The 25,709-nt window shown below is 33.4% G+C and overlaps 1 protein-coding gene across 1 annotated transcript in view; it reads left to right on the forward strand.

Moving 5' to 3' along the window:
- Positions 1 to 10,849: 10,849 nt before the first annotated feature.
- LOC148601771 (furin-like protease kpc-1) overlaps positions 10,850 to 25,709 on the forward strand; it is a 39,621-nt gene continuing 24,761 nt past the window's right edge. Inside the window, exons 1-7 of the mRNA XM_088554428.1 lie at positions 10,850 to 10,928; positions 11,715 to 11,974; positions 15,821 to 15,937; positions 16,595 to 16,675; positions 17,760 to 17,888; positions 21,126 to 21,190; positions 23,469 to 23,557. Of these exons, the coding sequence (XP_088410554.1) occupies positions 10,850 to 10,928; positions 11,715 to 11,974; positions 15,821 to 15,937; positions 16,595 to 16,675; positions 17,760 to 17,888; positions 21,126 to 21,190; positions 23,469 to 23,557 (820 nt within the window). The remainder of the gene's footprint in view (positions 10,929 to 11,714; positions 11,975 to 15,820; positions 15,938 to 16,594; positions 16,676 to 17,759; positions 17,889 to 21,125; positions 21,191 to 23,468; positions 23,558 to 25,709) is intronic.

A 25,709-nucleotide genomic window follows, 5' to 3' on the forward strand; every position in this document is an offset into this window, starting at 1 on the left:
TTGATTTAGTGTTTATATGAGAGTTCTTTTTGATCCCACCATCAAACTGTGGAATTCAGCTTCCAAGTAACAAACAATCTATAAGTTCTTTCTTGAAATTTTTTAACATGATATCCCACTTACGAAAGTGACTTAATGTAGACCTAGAGGGCAATCCAGGCGTCGATTTCACAAAAAAAAAAAAAAAAAAAAAAAAAAAAAAAAAAAATTGATCGTAAATTATGACGTCACAATACTATTTTAGGTTGTGACGTCATTACTTACGATCAGCTGTACTCTAACATTTTTTTTGTGTATTCGACTGCAGGTTCGAAGGTTCCTGAGACAAAAGGTTCGATAAGTCCGTTCAAGCTTAAACTATCATTACTTTCGATAGCTTGTACAATTATAGCCCGGTGACCTATAAAATATAGATCTACTTTCATCTTGAAACTGTCATGTTAGACAATTTGCAAATTCTGTGCAATTTGCAATTTACAAATTGACTGAACAGACCAAAACTGGTAAAGGTACAAACGTATGCCACAACATTTGCACTTTAGGCTATTTTGATATGTACTTTTAAGCCAGTCAGGAGACAAGGTTGAAAATGAAAATACTACATGTATTCCATGTACAAGTACATGTACAGTATATTATATCATATTGATGCATTCCACTAAAATTACTGGCTTTTTAAATATATTCATTTTTCATGCTCTTAGTTGGATTGGTTTTGTTTTGTTTTTGTTTTTGTTTTCATTGCATACATGTACATGTATAATTGATGACGATTTCATATTTCAGAGTTACCGGAAGTGAACTACACATACTGCAAAGTACCTCGCGGCTAATGGAACCAACCAAATATCTAATTATAGATATACGTCATAAGGAATCAAATTCCTGTTATTCGATTGGGCTTTTTTAATATTTGTTGGGACGTATTATGTAATATATATTGTATTCTATCTTTGGGTGGTTCTAGTACGGTGTCCCACTTAAACTACTATATCTATAGTCAGCTTGTTACCCATTAGTTTCAGAGTTTATTATAAGGTGTGTTAAATTTACACTTGGTAATCTCTGAAAGTATTTCCTATTTTGAATTAAGGTTCTGTTGCGTTCATAATAATAATAATAATAATAATAATAATAATAATAATAATAAAATCTTTATTTCAAGAGGGTTACACAGTTAGTTTACAAGCTAATCTTCCCTGAGGCCCTCGCACACAAAAACTATATCTACTAAAAATTAAAAATAAACAACACAACACAAAAACAAAAGTTGATTTGACAATACCAAATCACTTTAAGATAATACAATATAGAACATTCAAAAACAGTGTAAGCAGCAACAATTTTCTCTTTTAACATACTCTATTCAAAAGTGTTAAGGTACTTCTTTAGATTGATTTTGAATGAGTTGCCAGTGGCTTGATTACGTAAATGTTTGGATAACTTATTCCACAAGACAGACCCAGAATATATGAATGAATGTCTGAAGAGTTCAGTTTTAATTTTTGGGATTATCCAATTTCCTTGTTCAGCATTTCTTAGCAAATAAGGTTTGTTTCTTCCACGATATCGTTCCCGTTTCTATGATATTTCAGTAATAAAAATTTAAAACACGGACAAAAAGGAAAAGAAAAAGCAACCTACAAATAGCTTCGTTATTTGACAAAAGACACATTGTTATCAATGTCAGATTGGTTACTTTCTTTAACCACAAACTGTTTTAATTATTTTGATAATGAAAACAACCTTTACTTTGAAAGTGCATTATGAATTAAGGTCATCGTGACCTTTTTCGTGTATGTGACAAAAAACACATGCGGATAAATATAATTAGACATTTACAATAATAGATTTTGTACATGAAAACAGTCGTGTTTCTTTCATATTAACCGGAAAATGCCCTATGAGCTGGGACGAACTAAAATAATTTGAAAAATGGGACCTAGAGGAGTATCAGACAAAAAGGAAGAGGGATTCCAGGCTATAATTTGACAAATTTTGCCCACTTTTTGGACGAAATTAACACATTTTCTCAACAAAACGGGGTTCCGTCATCAGGAACTACTTTTACCCACGGACCCGCCACTGTAAAGGAAGGGGAAGGATCGACTTCTGCCATTTATATAATCAATTTATAATCGATCGTTTGAAGTTTTACGCCCCAAATAATGGTCAAATTGCAAAATGGGATACGACAAAAGAAAAGGAACGGAGTCGAATTCAGACATACCTAATTTTTTTTTAATTTCTCCATTCTGATTACGTATGACAACCGAAGTTTTTATATCGGTCAAAAGCTCAATAGAGCTTAATATGTTATCTTTTATGTATTTCATGCCTACTCTTAATAAAACTTCTTTAATATATTTATTTATTTATAATCATATCATACGAAAATTCACGTGGCATCGTAGCAGTGCAAAACTTTGCGTAATATTCAGGGTCTTTGTCCGTTTATATGCGACACCTAGATTAATGAACACAAAACTCTCCGACATCCTGTATGTATAATTGAACTTGGGCTTTTTCCAGTTTCTAAATTTTCAAGTCGAAATCCAGTTTAGAACTCTCTGTCAAATCATTCGAACTTGAGCCACAATTGTTGAAATAACTCATGTGCCCCCCCCCATCTTGCTACAACTCCAACTCATCTATATAGCAGAAGTGCTACAAATTGCCTATAGGGTATGTAAGTCTCGTTCTATTTCTATTTTCTTTACCGGAATTTACAACGTAGAACGTATTGAAAACCGAAGACCGATCTGAATTTTATTGCTTACTTCAGGGTACTCGAAACGCTGTATAACAATGCAAAATCTTCTATTTTATGTTTTTTCTTAATACCTTTATCATGTAGAAATAGATATTTGTTATTTTTTATCGGTATTTTTAACACAAAAAGATGTTTTGCCCTCAACACTGAACTCAACGTTCTCTAAATGACAAATCTCCATGCTTTTGAATGGACCCAATCTCGTGAAATCACGGGGTCACATGACGAGACTTACATACCCTATTTAGATTATTACAAATAGAAATAACACCAGACCGCTAACTGACACCATCAGTAGGAAAATTGTCATAACAGAATTATCAAGCCATCGACTAAGCAAAGTTCTAGCTAATTTTATTTGTCATCTCCTTCCTAGGTAGAAGGGATAACCGCACAAAATCTGTCAAGATTAAGATCAGTACACAATTTGAGTTCAATCTAGTTGGTCGGACAAGTCGGTATTGAGTTCGCATTGACATCACCTGACATACATGATGCTTAACCGTGGCAACCTAATCGATGTAGCTTACACACTCGCATTTGATTTGACAACTGTGATAGCAACCGTGAAATTTAAGGCTCCATTGGGGGCATAGGTGTCCGGAATATTTTCGAACAATTTTATATAAATATTAAATAATCTTTATAAAGTGAATAATTGGAAATAGTTTACTTGTTGGACCAATAAAATAATTGAAATACGAAACATAGTACAGTGATTGCTAAGTTCACAAATAAAATCTTTATCAGATATGGGTATTAACAAAGCGAGAATATGAGTCGGCTATCTTTTTTAAAGATAGAACTTGTTAATTAGTGTAATTCGGCTGTTTTTCTTCTTTATTTTGGGGGGTATAAGATAAGAATGCCATAAATAAAATAACGTACATTTTTTAATCTTTCAACATAAAGCATAAATATCTAATACTAAGAAGGGTTCCATTTAAATTTATGCTGTTCTGAAATACATGGTACACGAAACAGTAATTGATACATCAAGATGGTTTCGAGGGTTTCGTCACCATTTTGCTTATGTGTAAAATTTGACTAAAGAGTAATCAAGGGAACCAAGGTTCTAGTGGTAATCAAAAGAATATATTCCAGAGACAAAGACCAAACATAAAAAACAGACATACACAACAAAGAACATAAAATAAGTAATAAAATACATACAAAGTAACAAAAGCAAATGACCAACTCGGACTCCGAATGAGCAAATAATACCCTGGAAACTCTTTCTGTACCGGAATCACAGACCAGCTTTTCTGTAAATATACATGTATCTGAATCCGCCTCCGCATGTAATGTGAAGACAGCTCTATCTTTTGGTATTCAGCACACCTTTTTATTTTTGTTTCCTTTCTAAGTTATCTCATAGGTGTTTCCTTCCTAGCTTAACATCAAATGGCTTATCATACGTCGAAAATTTATAGACAAATAGAAAAATTATAGCGAAAGTAAAGTGTTGCATGTAAATAAACAACACATACTGATAAGAGGTTAGAGGTCAACTAGTTATAAAGTTTTAATTGGAACTTTGTTGTTAATTTGTTTTGTTCATTAGCATAAATAACAAAATATTCAATAAATATTAAAATAAAATATTAAAATTAATATTTTAGAAACAACTGTAACAGAAACCTACGTGTATGTCAACTGAACTATTTTCCTGTGGAGAAAGTTGCAGATGCTAAGAGACTTTACCAATCTTTAGGCTCTGACGACTGCTGTATCAATTCTGATCTTCGATCTAAATTGATAAAAAAGAAATTCATGAATTACCATATGCATGAACACAGTACAAGTAAATAACATACAAATTACTTAATACAGACATCCCATGCCTTAATATTTAATTTAAAAAATTTCTGGAATCTATAATGCAGTTTTTCTCTCAAAGTATAATTTTCATGTACGACATACATGTAATATAAAGCACTTGTGGATCGTGGGTAAAAATATTTTTTGAAAATAATCCTTTAAACGATTGGTATTTTTAGATAGTTTAACAATATCAGTATCTGTAAAAATCAGGCAGTGGGTGAAACACAAATTCTTTGCTCGACATAATTGAACTTTTAAACTACAGATGTTTTTCTGTTATATATACGAGCTCAGAGAATTAATTTTATCTCAATTCATAAAAAGTTTTCTAAAAGGCTTACATTAAATTTAATTTGATATATTTCAATTTATTTGGTATGGTTATATATTGGAAAACTTTCAATTGTAAGGACATTCATGTTTTCGCTTACCCTACCGGTGCACATTGTCCATGCTCCCAGTTTTTAGTGGAGTCCGAGTTGCTCATTTGCTTTTGTTATTTAATTTGTGTATTATTTTAGTTACTTCATGTTCTCATTTGTGTATGTCTGTTTCCCTGGATTACATTCTTTTGATTACCGCTATAACCTTGGTTCCCTTGATTACTCTTCCATGTCTGGTCTTTGTCCCTGGATTACATTCTGTTGATTACCGCTAGAATCTTGGTTCCCTTGATTACTCTTTCTCATTCCAAAACCCTATAATTATTTATTAACCGACTTGCTACAATATGTATAGAAATGCTCATCCTTTATGAACCGAAAATTTCGACAACTGGTAATTACGAACCGGAAATTCCTACAGCCGGTAATTATTACGAGATCACAGCCATGCACAAACTCCGGAGCATATCTGTCCTACGAAGGAAAAATATAATAAAATTAAATGACAAAAAAAATGAATTATAAATTCGCATTGAATTTAGCACTGACGGGACTACTATTTATTGCATTAGAGTAGAGCAGACGATGAATCATGTGCTGTATTCAATCAAGAACGCTAATATGTGTAATTCATTTTTGTAAAAGATTTTTTTAAAAATGAATATTCATCTCCGTCAAACATTCGTAACACTTCACCATTCTTGTACACAATTAAAATTGTAATATTAAAGCTAGGGTGTACTGCCTGTAACGTCGTCAGCCATGTTGGCTTCACTGGCAACCCTAGTTCAACTGGAGGTCACTTCGGCGAAGTTCGACAAACGAAAAAAAGCCGAATGCAGTGATTAGTGGAGGAACGTCAACGGTACGGAACTGGAGCTGCTTTGGAGTTTGAGCCATGCATTACGAATTTCAAAACTGGGCATCAATACGGGCCATTGTGAACTAAATTAAAATGGCGTGCAATTCTTAAAATAAGTGACAACTTTAATTACTTAGATTAGGATATTTAAGGTTACTGAAAGATGGTACTGGGCCTAAGTATATTGAACTATTAGGTATGTTTAATCTTAAGCTTTAAATTTACGATTTGGTGGGGGGGAGGTAATTGGAAAAGGCAACAAAGAATGAAATCTCGAAGCGGGAGCACATACTTTTCTATACAGAAATGCTAAAAAAGACGACTTTCGTGTTTTAGTGATTTTCAAAGACGAAACGTGCAGTCAAATCTCATTGTTTTGCACGAATCCAGGTTTTGAAATTAGTCTTCAAAGTTAATTTCTTTCCTTTTTTTTACTCACCGACCTTGTGCGCTCCTCTGCCAAAACGACATTCCATGTTACAGAACTTGAATATTACTCGCCGGGTTGTTGCACTGCTGCGATGCCATGTGAATTTTGTGTGGTATTTTAATTTATAAATGTCAATCGTACAGTTCTGTAATCGGAATGGTGAATTTAAATCAGTTTAAAAAAACTTTGATATTAATAATTTACAACAACAAGCTGTGATAAAATACATTTGAAGTCGATTCCAGTTCTTATCTTTTATCTCCTCTCTATTCATGCATACTGACAATTTTTAGGGGTTAATATTCAAATAATCGATATAAATTGATTCAAAACTTGACTACTTTGATTGATTTAACTAAGTGTCAATACTGTGAAACTGCCAAAAAAATTATTTAAAAAGTTGATTAAATAATGCAATGATGTGAAAGGGGTTTTTTAAATGCGTGTTTAAGCATAGCATAATGTCTTTTTTTTAAATTGGTTTCTTTTAATTCTGAATGAGCGACCAAAGATTCTTTGATAAAGATATACACATATATTTCGATGGTTTTGCTTCGTCATCATTTGTGAACAAATTTAAAGAGTTTTTCAAATACTATTTCAAATTATTATCAATTGACTCAAAATTAATGTCAGGATGATAAAGTAGGCCATTTTGTTTAAATAACACACCAGTACTTTTAAAAAATCAAAAACAACATACATGTACATGTAGTAATATACATGTATATACATGACTGAATTAAAAAAAAAACAAACAATAAATTATTTCGGCATTATACTGGTAGGGTATCTTAAGACCATGTATGAATGTTTTCATGTATTTTAATTGTATTAATGAATTCGATGCAAACATCTCTTACAGAACTAATATCGATCTATTAAACAATATGGAAGCCAAGATGGGACAAACAAAATAAAATGATATCGTTATCTCAATTTACATATCGTTTTCCAGATTTATATTCAGTTATCTCGATTTATATATCGTTGTCATGATAATAATATATTTCAGAAATAATTCATGGAGGGGGTAGATTTGTACTCATTTTAACATGGGTACGGCATTTATATTCGATTATTTAACCCCGGTAGGAATTATTTTTTTTCTAATATGACAAATACGGTAATTTTTGTGAAACAATTCCCTAGACGTAGCCAAAATAACGACTGTTCCGTTTAACCTCTCCCGTATGGAAGTTGGATTAATTAAGAAATACCGGTGTACCTGGTCCATGCTCCCAGTTTTAAGTGGAGTCCGAGTTGCTCATTTGCTTTTGTTACTTTGTATGTATGATTTTAGTTACTATACGTTCTTTGTTGTGTATGTCTGTTTTCCATGTCTGGTCTTTGTCCCTGGATTACATTGGTCTGATTACCGCTATAACCTTGGTTCCCTTGATTACTCTTTGATTACTGCTATAACCTTGGTTCCCTTGATTACTCTTTGATTACCGCTATAACCTTGGTTCCCTTGATTACTCTTTGATTACCGCTATAACTTTGGTTCCCGTGATTACTCTTCAATAATAAGGTCTGACAAAGGAAACACTAACCATGCAATTTTAAGTCACTTGAACACTTACAGTTTAATTATCGGTATAATCCTAGATATCTAGTTTTGAAAATATCATTAAATCATGACCAAATAGCTAAGTAGAATACTTATTCAATATATATATATATATATATATATATATATAAAAACATCGTGTACTAAGTTACAGCCCTAGATTAATCCTACGAGGAGGAATGACCCCGCCAGCGAAAGCTATATTTTTATATAGCCTAGCTGGCCGAGTGGTCTAGGGCGCTGGACTTTGTGCAGGCGGTGTTGCCATAGATGTCACAGCAGTACGAGTTTGAGTCCCGCGGAGGGAACGAACAAAAATTTGCATCGCAAATTTGACAGTTTAACATCATTGGGAATTTTTCAGACCTTTCTATATATATATATATATAACACCAGACCGCATATTAAACCCTTCATGGGAAAATTCCATTATCAAAATTACGATGCCACCGTCTAAGCTAAGTTTGTATTTGAAACTTGTCATCTCCTTCAGATGTCGCGAAGCGATAGCGGTACTAAAAATCTGTTAAGATTGAAATCAATACACTATTTGTTTTCAACCTAGATGTCAGTTTTTGGTTCGTTTCATTAGGCGTTCTTGTTTTTCTTTCGTTCAGAGGGGTATGGGATAAGAATTTCTTCTGTGGGCATAACAATAGAATGCATCTTTTTGGCACAACGGTCTCGTATAAAGAAGACTTTATTTTTATATATGTACTACTGAAATACACGAAATATTGACCGATACATCAGGATGGTTTAGGTGCTTGGGTCACCCTTTTGTTTATCCGTTTGTGCAGAATTTCACAAAAAAAATGAATTTGTCTGAGAAGAATTTTTCAAAAATATCAGTTCGTGTAGAACTTGGCGAAAGAAATGAGCAAATGATAGAAAAACTTCGTTTTTCTTTTTGCAAAAGGAAATAACTCTCCAACACGACTGAATGTCTATTGTACTGTCCGATTTGAGCAATGGACAGCGGTAGACTTTTATTCAAATATTTGATTTAATGAAGCTGCGGAAAATACTTGGATACGTTTAAATATTTTTTAAAACCATTTAGGCACTTACCAAAATGAAAACAGTTTAAGTTTCATCCAAGAAAAAAACGTTTACTGTTCTTCATCTCCCCAATGAGACCGGCAACCAGTTTGACGTGTGTTAGTGAGTTACATAAATGTACATCCTTTAAAAAAAAATGGCTAAAGTACCGACCATTTCTATATTGTGGAAAGGGGCATGGTTGGGATTACTTTTAATATTTTAACTCAAGCTGCTGCTGAATAAAAATAGTATTTTCGCGCTTGCACAAAAAAAATCAAAATGTAAAATCCAAGCCCGTTCCCCTGAAGAAAATAGTCTGTGCCTTACATTGCTTGTGTTCCTAAATATGAAAAAGGACTATTCTCAATATAAAACACGTCGTACAGTGGTTGAGTGGATGGTAAGCTATAAGTACATGACCTAATAACAACAAATGGCGATCTTTAACTAAATATCATATAGTTTCTGCTTTTAGATTAATTCATTTTAAACATAATTGAGCTATATATCTTTGGATCATTAAAAGATAGATTTAGAATTACACAAGTTCTATTAACACTGGCACTCTCGATTAACTGCTGATCAGAAAAGTTTAAATGTTAGGAACGTATTATTGCCTCTCTACGTGTAGGTTTTAAAAGTGCATGATACTGATTGATGATCAGTGAACTGCAGAAACGGAACTCCTTTCTTTAGTCTTGTTTTCTGATACGATTTTATAGAGCAAAATAACTTATACATAAAAAATAATGGACCGAAACTTTTAAAATCAGATGTCAACCTACGCACGTATTACTTGAAGCGAATTAAGTTATCAGTGAACAGATATTTTACCTTTACTATATTTCAAATCTCCTTTTATAATGAAGCAAAGTTTTTAGGAATTATTATTTATAAATAAGATTTCAAAGCAGTCGATTTATTGAGTTCGTTAAAAGATCATCATAAAACATATTAATATGTACATTATCTGAATGAACTTCTGATCAATAACCAGTCCTATCAATTTTGATAGTTTAAATGTGTTCTAAAATGTTGTAACGTCAATTTCCAAAATTGAGTAACTTTTAAAAATTAATTTCATTTTTTTGGGTGTTCCTATTAGTACATGGATAGCACACAATATTAAACCTGCAATGAGTCGGTAATGGTTAAGTGAATCGCTCCCACTGGTACAAATCGTACTCTAAGTGGATATGGTTTAGTGACTCTCTTCAACTGGCACTTAATTCTTCCCCCCTCATGCATTTAAAAGGATAGTCCATGTATATGAGAGAGCAATCAAGGGAACCAAGGTTATAGCGGTAATCAAAAGAATGTAATCCAGGGACAAAGACCAGACTTGGAAAACAGGCATACACAACAAAGAACATAAAGTAACTAAAATCATACATACAAAGTAACAAAAGTAAATGGGCAACTCGGACTCCACTAAAAACTGGGAGCATGGACCAGGTGCACCGGTAGGGTAAGCGTCCTCTGCTTTTCTATATTTTATGTTTATATTTATAGTGAGACGTTAATAAATAATATGTTTACTGTAGAAGTACTTTTATTCGCGAATAACCGAGTTGCTCATTTACTTTTATTGCTTTGTATGTATTATTTAAGTTAATTTATGTTCCTTGTTGTGTATGTCTGTTTTATCATGTCTTGTCTTTGTTGGATTACATTCTTTTGATTTTTGGTTCCTTGATTACTCTTAGAACGGTGACACGTGCACATGTACATAATCAATGAAACTTTTTAATGTTAAATACGTTACAATTTCCGATGATTATGAAGCTTTAGAGAAAAACTACATACATGTACACATGTAATGTAGATCAAGTAAGGGGGATTATTTATTCATTTGAAGCATTGAATAAGATCTCTTATAACATCAGTCAAACTGATATACAAATGACTTGCATCTCTTCACCCCGAATACCCATACAGGTCTCTCACGATCGATGTTGGTATGTTAGTAGAACCAACTGGTGGTGGTAGCGGAGGCCATCCTTCGGGATATATACCTGGCCCCGAAGAACTTGTCCAGGGTATGTCCTACTAGCGGCTGGGCAGCTGTGTATATGCTCTGGCCTACTCCCAGACCAACTAACATCATACATACAAAGTAACAAAAGCAAATGAGCAACTCGGACTCAACTATAAGCTGGGAGCATGGACAGGTGCACCGGTAGGAACACCAGCCGAGGTGCTAATAAAAAGTCAAGTCCGGAGTAGTCGAAAGCTGAAAAAATACATTCATCGGATCTAATGAGTTAAATAAAACCAAGAAAAACGAAGTAACTTAAGTGTTAAAAATCACAAAAATATAATGACGGAATGAAAAATAAAATTAGTAACTTGACCTAATGATCTCCATGTCATTTTTGCTCAGTTTCCATACTCAAACACTACTTAAAATATTTTACAATTCATCTATATGTAATTAGAACTGATATAAACGCTATTTTTAATTGGAAAATGTATAGTGTAAGCTAAACATTATTTTCGTTTATCAAAGCAATAACGGAACACATGAACAACTATCCAGTCTAATAGGTTATAGCGAAAGTATATTTTTATTAACCCTATGAAATGAACCGCGGATTTTTTTTTTCAACTTACCATATCATGCATGAAAAAAAAATCACACAAAATGACACTGCATTCATTAAATATTTATATATATAAATGTGTGCTAGTATATATACATCCTTTCTTATTTGAGTTTTTTAAACTACATTGATTATTTTCTTTTTGTTATACAATGTATCACAATTCTCTGCTCAGAGTTTTATGTTTTACATATTTTTTTGCAAGTAATCCTAGAATTTCAGGAGGTTTAATGATAAATGGAGAAAGTGATGAAGATAATCTACCAGGTCAGGGAGGCTTAGGTCAGAATGACATAGATCGGAGAGACTTTAATCACGGAGACATAGATAAGAGAGACTTCGACCATGAGGATACAGAAGAAAAAAGAGAGAACTTGGCGGATGGAGAGTTAAGTGACAAGGTATTCATACAATCTACAAAAACAGAAGATCCAACCATCTGGTTTGACAAAGAACATCCTGCTTTTAAATACATACATCAGGTAAGAACAGCACACAGACCATTCACCTCATAATTCACAATTTTTTTTTCAAATTTACAGCTATTCAACAACTTTCAGAAGAACTAACTAAAGGATAGTTCTGATTTTAATTACAATTCGAATCTTGATTTCCTTGATTACTCTATAATTGCTAACCGAAACGAATTCTTCAGTCATATAAGACATACGAGTTTTTCTACCACAAAGCATTTTCATCATATTAAAAAAAAACGCCTTGCTCGAATACCATATAACGTCATGTAACGGGATGTTTTGTTAATAGTGTATCACTCGCAAAGGTTTACGACATTTTATCTTGACATCTTTAGTTATCTATACTGCTAAATGAAGAGAGTTGAAATTTTGGTCGGCTCTTATTTATTTATTGTTCATTGGAAGTATATTTATATGCTGCCATTGTAAATAACAAGACAATGTATAACCCTCGTCTATGGGGAATATTTAGGTGAACAGAGGGGAAAAGTCAAACCGGACCGGTCGGCCCAATCTGTATCAGTTACCAGTAAAATGTTAATATTGATATTTAACTGTTGCGCCAAAACTCCAAAGCCTATCTCTGTTACCAGATGGAACGTTAATTAACTATTTAATAATTTGAATAATACCAAACAGTCTTAATTGGATGATGTGCATTTTTTCTTGAGATGAATGTATGATTTTCTAAAAAGTGCAGATTTGAATGCAGAAAAGATTATCGTTATGTGAAAGTATAGCATAAGTAGACTGAAAACACATCTTTTGTTTCGTGGGTTTTTCTTAACCATGAATCACTTTACCATTGGCCGTGTCTGAATTTTATATGGACTGGTACTTAAATGTTCACATTGACTGCATTTAAAAATATTTCATGTCAAATGATGTTGATGATATCCTGAATGAAGTATTTCTACCGAATACTTGTAACTATATTCCAGACTGTATACAACTCTCAAGATTACTCAAATTAGCCAAGAGTCTAATAAGTATTGTAAAACATGTTAGACTTGTGCACTGACTCTCAAATTAGAATCCTGAACGGTAGAACATTTGGTGACTCATCTGGGAAGGTCATCTTTATAAATAGTAATCATGGTTCTTTAATAGATGACTACTGCTTATTGCGCTTCCTTTCTTGAAAATATTAGATATGTTAGCGTTGGAGACTTTTTATATCATTTTTAAGCCCCAGGTTAATTTACATCAGCAATAAATTAACTATATAAGAGGCAAGTAAAGCCTTATTTTGTTTAAGAAAAATTCTTTATTCTGATTGAACTGTTACAGTAGTACATCATAAACTATTTAATGCATGTATTGAATCAATTTTTTTATATTGCTCTGAGATCATCCTCCCAAGTCAGGGTTTTGAGTCCACCCTCGCTCCCTCAAACCCCTGACATAACTCATTCATTTTTAGTGGGTATCGTCCAGCCAATTCCGATTGGTTGCTTCTCCGGGTGAGAAGCACCAATGAAAATCGATTTAACATAAACTGTCTGTGGATAGGTAAACAATAATACCAGGTAATGGACGATCCGATATAGTAACTGAAAGTTGTATGATGTCACAAATGATGCAATATGAGCAAAAATGATAACTGTAGATTCTGTTTAGAGTTTTTACTGAAAACAATGACGTTATGTGTAGCCACTTTGTAAGTTATATCGAGAGTTTCTATTACGAGTGATTTGACTGGATTTTTGATCCGGGTTAAATTTAAGTAACTCACTAGATGGCGCTGGACGATACCCGCTATATATATATGAATGAGTGATGTCAGGGGTTTGAGGGAGCGAGGGTGGACTCAAAGCCCTGACTTGAGAGGATGCTCTGAGATGTGGTGCTTGAATAACTTAATCAAATTCAATAAGTCTTTGGAATTTCAGAAACGAAAATTTTAGCACTTAACAGCTTCAAATAAAAAAATGCAAGATATGTTTTAGGAGTGTCAAATAAGTCTCGAAATTAGCGGTTTTATCAGAGTTAGGATTATTTCCCCTTTCTATTTGATCCAATAAAGCCACCTGATCAGACTTGAATGATGACTTAAAAAAAACAGGCCTACTTGGATACTTTAAATACTACAGGCAGTTTTTGTAGTAAGTTTGAAAGACTTTTAGGCAAGTTAATCTTAAGACATGTTTGGAAAAATCAAAGTACTACAGTCATTACATCCTCTAAAAATAAGCTGACTCATGCAGTTTATAAAAAATTGAAAGATAACTATATTTCATATTGAAAAACTTGTTAATTGATGCGGAAAATATAATTATCTCCTTGCAAGAACAAATTGAGAACATAAAGAACATTTTTGGACAAAACAAAGACTAGAATGTCAAGTGTTGTCCCGCTTTTTTTGTTTTTTGTTTTTGTATATCTCAGCAACTGTATTTACCTAGATCAGCTACAAAGGATTTATTAATCATATAATGAACACATTTCACAAATGATAAAATGGAAATGCATGTATGCATTATATAAATTTTAATTTGTATAACCTGTGGTAAACGCAATTATTCTGATTATATACAACATTTTTGCGGGAAATTTCCAAGGCAATTGATTAAGGGTTCGGTTTGGGTATTGATAAATGTGTGGGTACATACAATTACTACACCATCAGGATATAGATGGCTAAGGCTCACACCATGAGTTTATACCGAAAGGGGGGATGGGATTATTATGAAAAAGATATTGACTTGTACAAACTACATGTACATGTATTTAATATGCATACATGTATATAAAGTAATACAGGCTTGTTGTGCATACATGTAGTATATACATACATATACACGAACCGATTTGTTCACTATATCATTCTAGTCCGGACGTTAAATTCTATAGGAAACTGGCCTCGGGAGGGTGTTTTCAGAAAAGCAGAGGACATTTACTTCACTGCTAAACACGGTCCATCCTCCTAATTTAAGTAGAGTCCGGGTTGCTCATTTACATTTCATTCTTTCATTATTTCTTTGCATGTGTTGTTTTGGTTTTAACACGTTCTTTGTTTTGAGTATCTATACCCTTTTTTGTCGTTACTCCTGCGTTTACTGTTCAAATCTCATTTTCTTGAACGCTTTAATAAAATTTCAAATGCAAATGTGATTAAGGTATACATCTTATGTTAACATTTGGTTGCCATGGAGTGACATTATAAAACCTCGTTTAAGAAAACACTTTAAAATTGTACCATTCGAAGAACGTTACAATTTCATTATTAATATTTACATTTATCTTGATTTGAAGTTCGGTGTTCGATCAATTGCATGTAACTTGGTGTGGAATATATGCTCTACATTCTTTTATAATATTTAAAAGTTATCAACTTCTCGACCAATTTCGGAATATCGAACATTGCCGGTTTTGGTCGATGATGTACCGATTGTGATTTTACGCGATGTTATCCTCGTTTGACATGAATAATGTAAACTTCGAAAGGCCTGTCTGCACTGTTATTAAGAGAAGAAACCAACGACTGCTACTACGTGGAACTTGGTAAAAGCAACATATGCTCCAATTCATCCTGTTTTGTGTTAGTACATAGAATGTAAGGGGCTAAACAAAGTGTACTGAGATAGAACAAAGATAGAAAAATGAAATCAATAGGTCAAAGAAGCGGATCCAAGAGTTGTAAGGGATTGATCCATGAAATGGTAGTGCATACATTGCATGTTAACGGGCATCTGAAAAAAGAAAATGTCCCAGACACAATAATCCAATACTGTTGAGAGGGAAAACGTTGTCAAATACAAATGCACAAGCGTGAATCCCATTTTATAGTTAACTTTCCAAAGTCCAACGCTACGGAGGCATAATATAATATATATATATATTTTTTTTCAGATGACGTTTGGAGGTGAACGGTTCATTATAGCAAAAATACGTAAAAGTAGAACAAAAAGAAGCATATCAAGAACGGTTGAAGATAATGAAGTAGAACAACTGCGACGACATTCCCATGTAAGTACATGTATATGTTCAGTTTATTTTGCCCGCTTCTTTCACATTATATCAAGCGAGAGAAGCGATAACGGTTGTCAAGTACGTGTATTGCGGCTTGATCGTGAACGTAGAACATTGAGGATTGTGAACAGAACTTTGAAATTGTTACTTTTTCGACAATTTCAGCAAAACTGCCAAATTAATGATGTCTGTCAAAATGATGCTTTTTATTAATATTTTCTGAAAAATAAAGGAAGTAGACCTACGATAGGGGACACAATCTTACAAATCATTGGAATATTTGTATTTACAATTTTACATCAATCTCATGCAAACATCATGGTAACTTGGACTGATTTCATTCTGTTTCAAATGGAAGCTTGATAGGCTTTGGTGAAATTGAATATGATACAAACATGTCACTGATTTCAAGAGTTATATCCCTTCTTAGGTCTTCCTCTTTAAATAACAGGCGCAGAACTTTCTATGTATATTCTTTGCAAATGGTTTTAGTGTCAACCAACATCCTTGATTTGAACGATACGCTTGATTCGACTGACATCCTTGATTTGAACGATACGTTTGAAAGTAATCATACACCAAACATTCCGCATTGGTTTTAACTTGACTGTCAAGACAGTGTCATTAATACGGGAACTTATTTTTTCTCTCTAGATTATATCCGTAGAACAGTCAGTTGCTCATATCCGTAAAACACGCACGTTGGACCCAGAATGGAAAAACCTGTGGCATCTGGTAAGACCTAAGTACGTTAATAACAGGCTACACGTATAACAAATATTTTGTATATTTCAGCGTCATTTTGTTAAAAAATTATTAAAACAGATACGACTTAGAAATGTTTGTCCAAACAAATTGAGACATTCTTGACAAGTTGAAACATAATTTACTTCTTCAACATATGCGATTATATACAGTTAAAGCCGCAGTAAAAAACAAAACAAGACAAAAAAAAAAAAAAAAAAAAAAAAAAAAAAAAATTGTATTTTCACATCATTTACTCAAAGTTTTGGAAAACAAACTTTCTTGAAAACCACGAGCGATATCTGATTTACATTACTGGTGTAAAATAATACATAAATGCCCATTGTTTTTTGACACGCATGCTCGTTACAAAGATTTGTTATTAAGCAGTAAAAACATACTTATACAGATTTTCTGGTACGACGTTGTTTTATTTATGTTGATGTTTGGGGGGGGGGGGGAGGGGTTGAAGGTTAATAAGTGTAAGACTGTAAAAATCAGGCAAAATCAGAAACATACCTGTCAAGTACGCACCAATCTGACAACATATGATTTCTCTATTTGAATAGACCACTATTTGATCTGAAATGTTTCAATAGAATGTTAGAAAAATGAGGTCTTTGACAGAGTTATCTGCCCTTGAAATATTCATTTCGGTGCATTTCAATGATATAATAACTCAGTTTACCGAAATGATGTAGAATACCTTGTCTTTTTTCCTTGATTCTGATAGTGTAAATTGTAGTAAACTTACACTTTCGTAAAGGCTTTTTTATACCATGTTCAACCACTGCCTGAATCTTACTGAGACTGACGTTAAATTACAATGATGTCATTTGTGTGATAATGAGTGTATCAATGAACAATTTTAAAGCCAGATATTTCTTCATCCAGAGGTTCTTGAGTTAATTCCTCCAAGTAGTTTTTCGTGCTGTCTTAATTTGTAAATGACTGATGATTTCATTAAAGAAAGATTTTGTGAATAATTAATACATGTTTATTTAGATTTAAGACACGAAAATTAAATTACATGAATATATGGTCGAACTTTAACCCAATGATATATTATTGTCAGAACGGAGATGTCACGCCATCTATGAGAATTGAAGATGTGTGGGCGGAGGGTTACAGTGGACAGGGGATTACGATCGCCATAGTTGATGATGGTTTAGAATATACCCACCCTGATTTAGCCAATAATTACGTACGTATGAAAAAACTTTTTTTTAATTAAAAAAAATATGGTTCAACCTATAATGGAGAATTCGATATTAATGTAGTGGTAGACGCCACGTTATTGTGGAAAGAAAAGGATTGCAATATGTTCATAATGGACTAACTCGGAAACTATTTTCTTTTCATTTTGCTGAAAATTAAACTTGACTGTAATACTAGTATGGTACGTAACAGCTGTACAAAGTTAAAACAATATTTTTGATTCATTCTCAACTTATCACCTGAAAACCTTCGGGGACGGACAGACGGACGGACGGTCTTGCAATTATTCGGAGGGTATTGCAAGAAACCCCGCCACTTCATGGCCTATAAAATAGATACATTGTATAATACGTGTATACTGACTCATGAAACATTATTTTTAAAGCGGTTTATCCAATTATATTTACGTAGTACTACTTCAATTATATATATATATATATATATATATATATATATATATATATATTAAATGCAACCATTTCACAGTTTATAGGGCCCGAATCACAGAGTAGCATTTAAAGTATTAACATCAGATTTTTGTATTTTTGAACATAAAATGTACTTTATTCATTTGGCTTTTCAAACTGCAAACTCTGTACCAATGCATAGCCACTGAATTTAAATAGTTTTTAAAGAAAGCTGTGGAGAAGCATATTGTTCAAAATACCATTAGCAACGTATGAGAACGTCACATTGACTCTCGTCCCTTACTCAAGATTAGTTCCGAGACTATCAAAATTACAGAGAAACCTGAAACCTGTATAAATCGAACCATTGTGGATTCTAAAATATGTTTGGATGATTGGGTAAGACCGATGTTTGGTTGATCAAGGTGCAAAATGCTTTTAAACTGATACAACAGGACTCTAAAATTTATCTTGTTTACACATGTTCGGATTATTCGGGGTTCGGTTTAGGCAGGTTTCAGTGTAAAAGTCCAGAAGTTTCGGTGGAAGAACATGAGATACACATTCAGCGCATGCGTGTGTCTACTACACGTACCATTCGTCAGTTACAGTGAAAGCTAAAACTGGTAAAAAAGTGCTGTGCTCGCTTACATACTCCATATCAGTGTAATCACAAACAGAATATCCCGTAAAGTCAAAAATGTTTCTATGGAACGCCTTTTTCGAAATTCCATTCACTGTTCGTACTGTAAAAAAAACCAACAAATTTTAATAACAATGTACTGATTGTATAAGGCCAAAAAAAGTATGTCTGTTGAGGGTTACATTCCTCCCCAAAAATAGGGTAGGTCGGTCGGCATTTTCATTTTATTTTTTTTTTTTCATTTTATTTTTTCTCGACTAAAGTTGAGCCTATATTAGCAAAATAGCATCATGTTTAAGTCATGAAAGTGTATGGTTTTAAGTAGAAAGTTTAATTTTTAACATACACATCTATGGAAGTCTATTTCTGTCATCGTGATAAGTAAAAGTCGCGAAAGATTATCTCGAAAAGTCGTGATAATTGGTGTATTTTGTCGACAAAAAGATGACAATTTCATCTCAAAAAGTTACGATAATTTTTCGTGATAGTTAATATAATTATGTCGACTGTTCGAGTTAATATCACGACTTATGTAGCCAATATGTAGCTTCGACATAAATATTTTCGCAATAGCTTTTTACCAATATCACGACATTAGAGCTAATTATTGTGTCAAAATGGAGACATGTTATCTCAACTTGTCGTGAACTTATTGATATCTGTCGACATAAACTATCGCAATTTTATAGTTTAAAGTTATGAAAACGCCAAATAGTGTCAGCTACAAATTTTTTGCATTTTGATAAATCATGTTGACTTTTTTGTGAAATAACTTGAATTGTTGAAGTATTATTTCGACGAACGCGAAATGTCGCGACAATTTATCGTTACTTACCACGAAAAACTAGCTTTTGTCGAGATATTAAGTCAATACGTCAAGTTAATTCACGAAAAAGTCAACATGATATATCGCAACTCACATGTTTGGTTGTTGACACTACTTGGCATTTTCACAACTTTAAATTCTCAGATTGCGATAGTTTATGTCGACAGATATCATAACTTTTACGACCAGGTGAGATAATATATCAGGATTTGTCATGATAATTAGCACAAAATGTCATTGTATTAGTATAAAGTTGTCATAGTTTATCGTGAAAATATTTTATGTCAAAGGCACAAATTGTCGTCGGTTCCCTTAAAGTCGCGATAATTCAAGTAATTATATCGAACGGTCGACATAATTACCTTAACTATTGCGAAAAATTATCGTGACTTTTTGAGTTAAAATTGTCATTTCTGTCGACAAAATACCCAAATTATCACGACTTTTCGAGATAATTTTTCGCGACTTTTATTGACAGAATAAATTTAGCCTCAATTTGGCCTCAGAAACACGCCAGACATACATCGACATTGCACCCCCTCTAGAAGAATATTTAAAAAAATTAACCTAAAAAAATGTTTCGCCTCGCTCCGCTCGGTGATATTTAATCGTGCACCCCCTAATCTAAAATCCTGGATTGATATTTGTGTTGTGACATTTTGGCTGGAGAAAGTCCAAGATTTTACAGTGTGAATTATCGATTTTTTTTAAAACAGGACACGATTCGATAGATCAGTGCTATCTATGTAATAATAGTTCTTCATTATTATAAGGAGCTTTTGTTTAATAAGTTCTGATACAATCGTTGTGTTTTACACGTATATCATATGCACAAATTTAAAGTAAATACTCACCCCTTAACTGTGTGTTCTGTTGAAACCCATTTTTGTAGTGCCTACACCTGTTCCGAGTAGTCGAAACATGGTGTGAAAGTAAGTTTTCAAGTACTTCTTTGTCTAAGAATCAGGCAAAATGTGTATAAGGTGTGACACATGAAGAAAAAAAAACGCAGATTTACTTGCATCATCCAAGTTTTTATCCCTCATAACCACCAGAAATAACCATCAAAGTTTTCGTCAAATTTGCCGTATTAGATTTTGATTTGATGAAATGCATCATGGGAAATTTGCGGGAAAATTTCCTGCATTTTTTCTCTAAACAAGCAATCAAAAACTATCTACGACACAGATATTGCCAAATAAATTTAAATAGCTTTCGTTTTTTCTAGATGTATTGAATATATTTGAGGAAGAAAAGACCAAATTCATAAAAATGATGTGCCATCCATTGCCTAATTCTTACACAGAATAGTACTAAGGTCACCGAAAATTAAAATCTCTTTTTCAGGATACAGCCAATGATAAAGACGTTTATGGAGGTGATAATGATCCTTATCCACCAACTGGAGATAGGTAAATGTACGATATGACCGTATCTGTTTTGCCTTATTAGCTTGCCTGGACACTTGACATGCGTCGTTGTCGTCCGTCAACAATTTTAATACTAGTTTTTTCGCCTACATTTCAAAAACCGTAACTGGCACAGAAAGAAGACAATTACGTCTTACAGTTGCGATCACTTCTAAACTCTCCTCGATTCTGTCAGTATTTGCTGTCATAGAACAGTTCTAAACTGTCAGAAACTATACTGACCTTTGACACACCTTGTCAAGATCTGTGAGGGCTATGTACAGCTCTTTCATAATCTTTCATAGGTCATGACACGCTCCTGTCAGGAACTGTTCTAGGTAGAAATGTTCTGTTTTACGTCATTCTGAATACATTACCTAATCTTAAAAGCTAAAACCACTTCTAAATGACGTGAATTAAAAGCTTAAGAGTTCTTGACAGATTCTTACAATAAATAGCTAGAAAATATGTCTCTGACAGTATTACATTCAGAGCATGTACATGTAAATGATTCAGAAAAAAGCGGCAGCGCAGCCGAATCCCGTATCGTACGACGGGAAGTAAGCCTTGCTACATGTAAGTTTAAAATTTTAATTTTTTTTCAGATTTTGATTAGACGTTTTTGTACGGCATGCAGTACTGACAAAAAATACAGCCCTTGCCTGACCTGTCGTACTAGATGATACGCCCCTGACTTTAAAGAATTTGGACTGAAATTTGTGTGTCTCAGTCACTTGTATGATACAAAATACTTATATTAGACATTTTATACGAAAAATTCAGACCTATATGAAACTTTCAAAGTGTTCACACTCATACATTATGCCAGAATATGATAATTTTGAAGAATTTTGACTGAAGTATATGTGTCAGTCACCCACATGATAGTTACATGTATATTGAAAAAAAAACAAAACAAAACAAAACAAAAAAAACCTAATATTTTATACCATAATTTTATACCCTTATGGAAATTAAAAGTGCTCACACTCATACATTTTGCAAGAATATGACATTTTAAAAGAATTCTGACTGAAATATATGTGTTGCAGTAACCCATATGATAGTTATATTGAAAAATTTAATAATTTGTATGGAATTTTTCAAACCGTTCTATGCTTACTTTATATTCCCTGTATCAATTTGATCCGATGGAGCAGTGTAGCGAATAGAGTCGTCACATTCTGAGACGTTTGTATAATATTGATTTGTTGTGACATGTATCGTTAATTTGATCCTCTATCCTACATAATAACATCTAAAATGAACTGTCCCGTACTACCATACATCGTGTACTAAGTTACAAACCTAGATTAATCCTACGAGAAGGAATGACCTGGCCAGCTAAAGCTACACTTTAATATAGCCTAGCTGATCGAGTGGTCTAGGGCACTGGACTTTATGCAGGCGGTTTTGCTATAGAAGTCACAGCGGTACGAGTTCGAGTCTCGCGGAGGGAACGACCAAAAATTTACTTTGCAAATTTGACATGCAGTTCTAACATTGTTGGGAATTTTTCAGACCTATACATATAGGTATTTTTATACTTACCTACTCAATTGTTTCTTGTAGCTGAAAACAAGACAATTGATTGGTTTGGACTTACATGTACCATTCGGTATCAGAATCAACCAATGGGTGGTACATCATTTTTCACAATTTTGTCTTTTTGCCTCAAATGTATTCACCAAATCTAGTTTACAACCGAAAAGCTATTTAAATTTATCCTGAAGCATATGTGACGTAGATGTTTTTAACTGGTTATATAGACAAAAAGTGTGGGGCAATTTTCCGGCCATTTTTCCATAGTGCATCTTACAACTCAATTTGACTTATCAAGCACGTAGGTGATTATTTCTGGAAGTTATGAGGTATTAATACTTGGATAATGCAATAAAACCCCTGCGTTTTTTCTTCATGTGCCACACCTTATACGCATTTTTACTGATTCTTAGACAGAGAAGTACTTACTTGATGGTGCTTAACTCGCGGGAAAGTGTAGATAACTTCAGAAAAATAATTGATTATTTGCGAGTTAACGTCCTGTGGCAGATGTATAAATTTCATGAGAAAATTTGATCAGTTGAACGGTACTAAGCCGACGTGCTGAGCCGGATTTTGTTACTGTGTTACCATAGTAACAGCCCGGCGTTATTTCTGTAATCACATACTCCGATGAAATTATTCTGACTCTAAGCCGATCAGTCGTTCTTTTTTCTCGTATTTGCGCATACTTAGCGTATATTAATTAATAAAAAACAAAATCATTAATATCTTTCAGGCATGGCACTCAAGTTGCTGGATTGGCAGTAGCAGTAAAAGACAACAATATATGTACAGTTGGGACTGCATTTAAAGCCACACTTATAGGTCTGTATGTCTGCACACAATTAACCAATTCATGAGATATGTAATAGCAATCCAAGAATTCCCTACAATTCTGAATTGGTCCATTACAACGTATAATCAAAACAAGTGTAAATAATTGGTAAAGAAAAAAAGTTTGAAAAAAAATATTCGTCATTCGATCATTTTACAAGGAAAGGAAGTTTTGTAGAGACGATTATATAAACAGCACTGAATTTAAATCACCAAGACACATTATAATAGACTTATTCAGAAACAGAGAGGCATAAAACAGATGCTAATATGTTAATTTCGAAAATTCAAAATTATTAACCTGTACTTATTGTCTCTTTAAAACATAAGGTGTAGATTTAAAACCAATATAGAACTACGTCATCAATTAGAAGTCAATTAAATATATGGTGATTAATATCCTGCTGGAAATTTGTCTGCATGCTGAGAAAATGACCTATTTCCTTACAGAGTTGCAAACCTGACTAACCCACATTTTAAGTATGATCTAATCACCCGAAAAAATGATTTGCTATATAAAACAAGAGGCTCCCAGGAGCCTGAATTGCTTACCTTGTTAAATGTTTGCTTTTCTAAGGCAATAACTCAAACAAGGAGTTGTCCGACAATTTTGACTAAAAAGACTTTAGAAGGACTTATCATAAGGGTCATTGAAAGTTTCATTCAATCTTTTATAGCTTTCAAGATATTAGCTGAAAACTGCTAAAAACATAATTTTTGCCCTTTCAAAGACTATAATTCTAACGAGGAGTCGTCCGAAAACTTTGATCCCTTTCACAATTTTGTAGGCCTAATCATACGGATTATTTTAGCTACTGATAGTTTCATCCTATCTATTATCTATCATAGTTTTCAAGATATTGGCTGAAGACTGTAAAAAAACCCCGCCATTTGTCACCTTTCAAGGGCAATAACTCTTACATGGAGTCATCTGACAACTTTGATCCTTGAAGACTTTTGTAGGCCTTATAACAAGGATCATTTCAGCAATTGAAAAAATTCGGTTAGACCTAAATGTTTTGGAGATATATGAAAAAACCTTCTTACCGACCCCTTTGTTCTATTCGGCGGCCATGTTTTTCGACGGATCAGAAATCTCCACATCAGTTCTATGCGGTATAATCCAAGGAACACTCATACCAAGATTGGCTCCAAGTAGTCTCAGAAAAAAAGAGTTTTGAAAAATAGTAAACAACGACGACGGACGACGACAGACGACAAGTGATGGCAATAGCTCAAATGGCCTTCGGCCAGGTGAGCTAATTAAACGTTAACTTTAGACCAATTGAATTATTTCCAAAGTATGTTACACCAGGGATGTATAAACAATTTTGTATAGTTTAAAGCTGCAGTATATATATGTATATACAGTATTGTTGGCTGATATGTTTGACTACATATGAATATCAAAAATATCAAAAATAATACATAAATAATCTAAACAGATGGGATTTTCTCCGTTTTACCTACATTCACCAACGTTCATTATGAACGCTTGAGCTGTTGCTATTCTATGTTAATCTCTTTTGTCTCTGTTTGTGTAAAAACTTTGTCACTTCCTCTTTATGGTCCATAATCTGTTGTGTAATTGTATTCCAGAGGATAATTTTTCAAGTAACTGTCAAGTCTATTTTCGAATGTTTTAACTTTGATGATTGATACAACATGATTAGGTAGGCTGTCTCATGTGTCAACTACACGGTTGATGAAAAATATTTCTGAACATCAAGTCTACATCTCCGTTTCACAACTTTCATACAGTGGCCTTTGGCGGTATTCCTATTCAATATTAACATTCCATCTGTCGTTTTCTCATCATAATTTCCGGTTAGTATTTTAGAAGTTCCAATCATATCTCATCGTAGCCGTCTGCATTTGAGTGTTAACAGTTTCAATATTTCCAACTTTTCTTGATTACTTTTCTCTAACATGAGCACTTTTCTGGTGGGAAGCGTAGCATTCATTCAAAGCTCCAGTCGTAGTGGTTGTTGAGATCATGCATGTTGTAAAAGTTCAACGTCATCTTCAGTTTTGATCTCTAAACAATTTGGTGTCATCAGCGAACAAAAATACTTCTGATAATACGCATTCAGGTAAATCTCTAATAAAGATGGCAAAACGTATAGGTCCAAGAGCAGATCCT

This window comes from Perna viridis, chromosome 12 (genome assembly GCF_037379345.1).
Source record: "Perna viridis isolate PV_CMFRI_1.1 ecotype Kerala chromosome 12, ASM3737934v1, whole genome shotgun sequence".
Classification (NCBI taxonomy): Eukaryota; Metazoa; Mollusca; class Bivalvia; order Mytilida; family Mytilidae; genus Perna; species Perna viridis.